This window comes from Bos indicus x Bos taurus, chromosome 22 (assembly GCF_003369695.1).
Source record: "Bos indicus x Bos taurus breed Angus x Brahman F1 hybrid chromosome 22, Bos_hybrid_MaternalHap_v2.0, whole genome shotgun sequence".
NCBI lineage: Eukaryota > Metazoa > Chordata > Mammalia > Artiodactyla > Bovidae > Bos > Bos indicus x Bos taurus.
Window position 1 is genome coordinate 37,692,228 of NC_040097.1, and position 7,959 is coordinate 37,700,186.

Genomic DNA, 7,959 nt, shown 5'->3' on the forward strand with positions numbered 1-7,959 from the left:
AGAACTCACCAGTGGTGCCCACGAGCTGCACAGCTTTGGGCAAACTTCTTATCTCCATCGCACTCAGGTTCCCTTTCTGAAAAAAGAGGGGCTTGCACCACATCCTCTCTAGTCTCTGCCACCTCACCATTCCCACTGAAGGTAGTCATAGGGCCAGAAGGGCAGTGGGCCCAGAGAATTCTCACTCCATGGAGGTCTTTTAAGACAGACATTTTTGTGAAAGCCGTGGTGGTGGGTCTGAGGAATACCAGGCCCTTCCCAGTCCTGTCCCGCCTCATGAGTTTGATGCTAATCTCTACTTGAGTCCACGCACATCCGTTTACTTGCTTTCAGAGTCAAGGCTCTGTTGCCATCTTGTGTTCAAACTAATTTTCCACAATCACAAGTCACTGATGTCGACAGCCTCAGAAATATACTTTTCCCCAAGTCAATTTGCTATTATGGTTTCTGGAATATAGTACTCACAAATATTCAAAATTTTATAAGCACAAAGGTAGGAAGTACTTTTAAAATGGAACTGTCAGTAAAATGCACAGCACAAACAGCTTGCTGTCTCAGCACAGGGCCCTCGGGGGGATGCTCCCTCATCCGTGGACACTGATGGTCCCAAGCACAGAACACACAGGAGTCGCATCAACTGGCCTGAGCAGCCTGCATCCTGAGGGACAGACACACACGCCACTGACGACCTGTGTTCAGCACGGTGAGAGTTCCCGGAGCGAGTGCTCTAGGGAGCACCAGGCGGGAGCACGGACCCCACGGGCTCTGGCACTCCACCCCTCCTGCTCCTATGCTCGCTCAAGCCCCGAAGGGGGGCTGAGTACACTCACATTTATGAATGCCCACTATGTGGAAACACGTAAAAGTTACTGCCCTCCGCAGTTCATATTCTTAAATCTTAAAAAAAAAAACCACCATCACCCTCTGAACGTTCTTGATTTCAGAAGACATTACCTGTCCAACACAGAGGTCTGACAAGACTTTCAACTGTGACTACAGATAAAGAGACCAATTCCCTAAAGCTGGGAGGACCCAGGAATTTGGATCTTTCTAAGACTTCACTAGTGATTCACTGGTGATTTATATGCTCCAGAGTTAAGAACCATTCCTATAAAGGAAACACACAGTGATGAGGACAAATGCTCTGTGGTTTTTTTGGAGGTCTGCAAAGTGAACTGCATTTTTTAAAATGAGGTATTCCTTAAGGAATACCTTAAGGAATGAGGTATTCATTCCTCGTTAAGGAATGAGGTATTCATTCCTCGTTAAGGAATGAGGTATTCATTCCTCGTTAAGGAATGAGGTATTCATTCCTCGTTAAGGAATGAGGTATTCATTCCTCGTTAAGGAATGAGGTATTCATTCCTCGTTAAGGAATGAGGTATTCCTTAAATCTGTGGAAAAAAAAAAAAACCCTAACATGAGAGTCACACCAAAATGGAAGTGCTAAACAGAACACTCAGAGAATTTCTCAACTGTATAAAGCACAGGGGTGACAAGCACCTCCTGACCACTTAGTAAATATATGATCCACTGCGGTGAGAGAACATTTGCAGTGCGAGAACATTTGCGGTGGAGATGGGCACGCAGGGTACATGGTCTCCAACACCCAGACAGAGCGGGTGGCAAGCGTGACCACCGCAGCCCTTGCAGCCCCTGATGCTGCACACAGCTCGCAGAGCCCTGACTTCCCACCCTTCCCAATTTGAAGAGAGGTCTTCGATCCCAAAGATGCCCTGTCCCAAATGACACTGCCTGCTGGGGATACATCAGTGCTCCGAAACCTAGAGGGGCATCAGTCACCTGGACATCAACAGAAAAGATGCCGCGGCCTCCTCCCCGACTGGTCGCTCTCTAGGGATGGGAGGAAGAGCAGGAACGCACATGTCTGTAGTGTTACTGCCCAGGTCACCATGATGCACAGCAAAGTTAGAAACCCTAGACTGCACTTTCAAAGGGAAAAGAACTAGTTAAAAGCTATAAAATGTGAATGTCAGCAAAACAGACAGAATATAAGAAAACTACTTCATTTTATGATGTTTGAGGAGTTTTAAGATAGACAGACAGTGTTTCTTACCCGTCTGACTGTGTCCTGATCTCAAGGACTTTGAATCTCTGTCTTCCGATTGCTTTCACTTTCACAACCTCGATTCCAAAATCCTGTTCTTCTCGGTAGGCATATATCTCTGCTGTTGTTCCAAATTGTGCTTCCCTTTCCTGTACGTTACTTCCAAGGTAAATTTTTAAAAGGAAACAGTTTTAAACATTTAATCTTCAAATATGCAAAGTTGACAAAAGCAATACACATGGGAAAACAATTTATATCATTCTCGCTGCACAGCTATTTAATTTTATTTATTTTAGAATCACATGGGGAACTGATATATATAGAGAGGGCCTCAGGAAGTACGATTAGAGCCCAGTAGCAGAAGAACAGATTTCTAGTCATTGAAAATAACCCACAGCTGACAGGGGTTAAACTGTCATTTCCCAAGCTAAACATTCTTTTATTCAGCAGATCATCCTTTCTGCCGCTTATCAGCAGCTCTGCACTGGGCTGAGGGGGGAGGGGAGTGGGGACTTCCTGTATCAACTTCCTGCCCCCGCCACTGATTTCCTCTAGTTCTTATGGGACACTTGACACTTAGCTTCAACTTACCACTTGTCTACGAGAGGACAACTTGGGAATTTGGAGAGACAGAAAATAACCAGTCACTCCTTTGCAAAAACCATCCTTTACAAACAGTGTAAAAGCCCTCTTTTTCTTGAAGACAGCGCTTGAAAATAAGGTTCTAGAACTGTTCTTCATTATCTATTAATGATTTTAAAACTTTCACATACTAGAAAGTTAACTGTGTGTGAAAGTTAAAGCTTGACTTAGATGGTAATGATCACAGCAAAATATTCCAACTTCCACTTCCAAGCTTTTTATGAGAGTGTTTTACTTCACAGCCTTGTCCCAACTTCTGTGCAGGCAAAACAGTAGTCAGTTTTGCCTTAAAACCACCTCTCCTGTGAGTGCACAACAGAGTGTTAAAGTCAGCTGACCCTGAGATTTTACCTGTACGCAAGCACTGCGAAGGTTCTGTCCTTCTGAATTAAGTTCCGCACCATACTGACTTCCTGAGGGCTGAAAAGCTGGAGAGGTAAGGTCTGCCCGGGGATCAGCGTCATCACCACCTGTGGCAGCACGGGGATCACCGGGCAGCTGTCGTCGTCGTGCAGAGTCCTGCCGTGGAACTCCTCCATGTCGGAGCCCAGGTACTGCGGGGGGCGCACAGGCTCAGTCGTCACGGACAGCAACAGAACACAAGCTCAAGAGGCCACGCGCAAGCGGACATAAAGACGCGCACGTGGAAGGTACCCCCGTGTAAATAGTAAATCCGCCGGATAGGTGTCCCACAGGGAGTCTGTGACTCCTGGAGGCGGAAGTCTCAACTCCTTGTGAAGAACCTCATATGCAAATTACAGAGCATTTTTTAAGCTCAAAACATTTGATTTTGACTAAGCTCGGCATCTCTATGTCTGAAAAGTATAAATGATGAGTATAAAATGCTAGTATGTTAAATAACACCCTGGAATCCTGCGGTACAGAGAATAAGCAGTACTTTAACCGTTCTATAACTAGCCAAGATATAAGGAGGGTGCCAAGTGTGCAAAGAATCACTTGTAATAGACAAAGTACCAAACTGCTTAAAAATTAAAGCTTAACACTATTTATCAGTTGGCAAGAAGCCCACATCCTCATCCACGATTTCAAGCATGAAGTAATATCAGGTAATGCTAAAAGCAGTCATTCATTTTCAAGAACTTTTATCTACAGTTAAATGTACACATCTCTCATACTAGATCTAATACAAAGTTACATACTGTATGTGATGTCGGCAAACTAGTGTCAAAATTTATGATGTTTGGTTTCTTGGGTTCTTTGTTATCCTGGTCTTCAACTTCCATTTCAATTTCATCTTCTTCCTCTTCCTCTGCTGTAAAAGTACAGTATTATAAGCAAAAACCAAAAAACAGAGGAATGGGGATATAAAAGCTACGTTCCCGTTCAAATACGTAATTCCTTCTTAGGGATTCCAGGCCCGTGGGAAGAGGAGTTCTTATGGACACCATCCACACTTGGGAATCTCGACAGTACTGTGAAGAGGAGGCCAGAGGGGGCGTCTAGGCTGGGTCTGACTCTAACTACTTCTCTTAAACCAATGTTTAAGTTTAGAATAGTTTAAGATTTACAGAGAAGTTGCAAAGATGGTAGAGAGTTCCTTATACCTCACATCTGTTTCTCAAGAGGTAACATCTTAATTAGTGTGGCACACCTGCCATAACCAGGGAATCAGTGTGGGCACAGCACCATTAACTAAACACATTTTATTCGGATTTCCTGAGTTGTTATCAACTATGCTACTTCTGTTCCGGGACCCTGCCCACGACACCACGTTACATTTAGTCGTCAGGTCTCCTTAGCCTCCTCTGGGCTGGGAGGGTCTCTCAGACTTTCCAAGGAAGTTTTTGATGGCCTTGACAGTTTTGAGGACTATTAGTCAGGTGCTTTGTAGAATGTCCCTCAAGTCAGAATTTTCTTGGGGAGGAAGCCCAGAGAGGTGAAGAGCCATTTTCGTCATGTCTTATCAAGGGTGCACACCACTGACGTGTCTTAGAACTGCTGAGGCTGACCTGGATCACCTGGTGGGGTGGTATGGGTCAGGCTTCTCCACTGGAAAGCTCCTTTCCCCCTCTTTTCCACACTGTACTCTTGGGAAGCAAACCATGAGGCACAACCCACATCTAAGGGGTAGGGATTGTGTCCCACTTCCTTGAAGGGTGACCACCTGCATAAATTATTTGAAATTCTTCTGCACAGGAGATGGAGCTCTTCTCCCTCACTAGGAGCCGATTCTGACACAGCAGACAATTCATCCCACGAGATGAAACCTTAGTTTCCTCATTTGAAAAATGACAGACTCAAGCAAGACAATCTCTATAAAGTTTCTTCAAGCATTTAAAGCATTTCTAGAGAAGACAGGAAGGAAGGAAAGAGGAAGGGACTAAAAAGCAAACAAGCTCCTAAATAAACTTCTAAATAGATAAAATGGCTTTGCAAAATAGTTACTTTCTGCTGTGCATATCATTATTTAAATCTAACCACCTCCAGCTAGGTTCCTGACAAGAAAATATAAATGTTTTTCAATATGGCAACTGCTTTGGACTTTCTATTAATTCTTACAAAGTCCTTAGATATAAGGGTTTGTCAAAGAGAACAACCTAATTATTTCAACTTAAATTCAAATGTTCAGTGATTTAACACTGCATACAAAATTTTCCTAAGAACAAAAAAATTCAACGAGACCAAGAGATAACAAAGAAAAATCTAAACCAATGACAAAAATATACTGCATCTACTTCCTTGCATTCACAATTCTGACGGCATGGCTTTCATCGTGCTCTTTTGACACTTTACTGCTCTATTATGCAAAGTTTTAAAGGTCAACTTTTAGCTCAAAGGCTAGAACTCTTAATTTTTAAATTTACATTTTAACTATTCTGACTTCATTTCAAAATTATTTCCTTTATATAAACTAGCCTTTCTCCTATATATGGCTGAAACCCACTTCCTTCTACTTGGCTGTTTATGTATTATTTTATGCTTTTTTTTGGCTGGGACAGATTCTTCAAATCTTAAATATTAAGCAACTACTTAAGCACTTAAAGGGAATTACTCTTCCAAACAACTCATACCCCACGGAAGTATGGACAAATGACTGTTTCTAAAAATAAGGCATACATGATTTGCAGGAGCATGACTACTGTACTGACAGTCTCTCTGAGCCCCTCGCACTCTCAATTTTTTTTGACAAAACACACCGTTCAGAGCTACCAGGGTGAAGTGTGATGACTCATCTCATGCAGGAGCACCATGTGGATACCAACAGAACATCAGCATCTTCCCTAACACACTGGATTTGGCACGGATAGAGTTGGGCTGATGTCTCTGAAAAAACAGCTCAGCTCTTTGATCAAATTCAATTCAGCTAGGTTGCTTCCAGATGGACCACTGACTCTGATTCTAATCTATTTTCATGGAAAAGGTCCTTTCCATACAGCAGGGGCATGCCTTCAGTCTCTTCCTCCTCTGGCCCACGCCCCTCCCAGTGGGCAAAGTCATCCTCCAAGCACAGCTTCCCTTAGGTCTGAAATCCACAACTGCTTCTCTCAATCCATGGAACAAACTCACGACCCCACTGGCAAGAGATGCAAGCTTTCCAACACTCCGCCCCAACCTACCTTCCAGGCCTTATCTTCTGCGAATCTATCCTAGGTCATAATGCTTCTGGATGTCTGCAGTTCACTTCACAGGGCCTTTCCCCAGTCCTTCTCAGCCACAGTCAATCCCTCCCTCTGACGATTTACTTATCTGGCCTACATCACTGACCTTCTGCTAGTTATATTTTCAGGAACCATAGCTACACGATAAACTTCTTCAAGTATCAGACTGCATTATACCTCTTTTTACCCTCAGGATATATAACACACTTTCTGGCACACAGTGAAGTGACTCCGCTAAGTCTCAGTTTGGCTGATACGCCTCTTGCAAGGCAACTCTTGTCTACAGCATTCCATGGCAAAACTGTACAATTATTCCAGACTTTTTTTCTGCCCACTATTCCAACATAAGGCCATGGTCTAAATTTTCACAAAACATAAAGGAAAGAGAATCCCAAATTTAATATCCCAGTTCTAAGTATCTAAAATTAGGCGCATTCTACCATGTACTTGAACTACAGGCCTAAGAACAGACCAAACACCGGCACGGCACTGGGTGGTTAAGAGACACCAGCTATGCAGACAGACAGATTTGACTAGGACTCCTGGCCCTGTAACTGTATGACCTTGGACAAGTCACACACTAACCTGCCAATTCATTTCTCACCCACCAAGTCAGGACTACAACAGTGGCGTGGGGAGGATAAAATGGGGAAATGCACGCAAAATGCCTGGGGCAGGACCAGTGACACGGTAGCAATTAATAAATTAGCTGTCACTCTTATGGGGGGCGGGGGATGAAGTCCCAGAAAAGTCTGGGATGCTGGGCGGCCCCAGTCTCCCTCTTTCCCCACCCAGTTTCAAGCCATTTCCTTGGAGCCAAGTTCTGGGCACACAGAGGATGGAGAGCACGGAGTCCCTGCCTTTGGGGACAGCCTCCTCCCTCCCCAAACCCTCGTCCCCATAGTAGGGAGAGCCGAGCTGCAGCAAGAAACACTACGGTCCCGGGCCCGCGGCCCCGAGCAGGTTCTGCACCACCCGCCAGCCTCCCCGGCCCCGCCGAGCCCCTTGCGCCTCCGGCCTCGCCTTCTCCCGCTGCCAGGAACAGGCCCCAGGCAGTTACCGGGAAGGAGCGGCAGGTGATTGCCCATGTTGTGCGCAGCGTCCTCCGGGTCTCCCTCGCCGGCCATGTCTGTTTACCCGCAAAGGAGCCTGGGACAGGGCGGCGCCCGGGCCGCCGGGGGAGGGCCGGTGCAGCGCCTCTGTTGCTGCGCCCCAGGCCACAGCTCCCCCTTGCGGCGCCCGCGGGGAGGACAGCGCACTGGCCTGCCGGGAAAGGCAGGAGGGCCGGCACCGCGGGGACTCAGCGCTGTGTCAGCTGCCCTTCGTGCTCGCTGCGCTTGGTACAGAGCCCTCGCCTGTTCCCGTCCCTGGTAGGACATTTCACACACATACGGAAACAGGCTCAGATTCTTCAGTCTCAACCTTGCTCTTGACAAGGGAGACGGGAAGCAAATAGGAACCCATTTATACAGCCTTAGCTCCAATTCTTAAAATAAAAACTGTATACATGAAGACTGGGAAAATGCATGTTATTCCAAAGCCGGCTGGGTTATACCCGAGTTTCTTTACAACAATCAAAAGTAGTTTTCATATATATTTTCCAAAATTAATAAGCATTGGTCTGAAACA

At 45.5% G+C, this 7,959-nt stretch overlaps 1 protein-coding gene across 1 annotated transcript in view; it reads right to left on the bottom strand.

Moving 5' to 3' along the window:
• CRBN (cereblon) overlaps positions 1 to 7,551 on the bottom strand; it is a 24,365-nt gene extending 16,814 nt beyond the window's left edge. The window contains exons 1-4 of the mRNA XM_027523438.1: positions 7,391 to 7,551; positions 3,871 to 3,983; positions 3,062 to 3,264; positions 2,078 to 2,227 (exon numbers count right to left, since the gene is read on the bottom strand). Coding sequence (XP_027379239.1) covers positions 2,078 to 2,227; positions 3,062 to 3,264; positions 3,871 to 3,983; positions 7,391 to 7,457 — 533 coding nt within the window. The 5' untranslated portion in view covers positions 7,458 to 7,551. The remainder of the gene's footprint in view (positions 1 to 2,077; positions 2,228 to 3,061; positions 3,265 to 3,870; positions 3,984 to 7,390) is intronic.
• Positions 7,552 to 7,959: the final 408 nt, after the last annotated feature.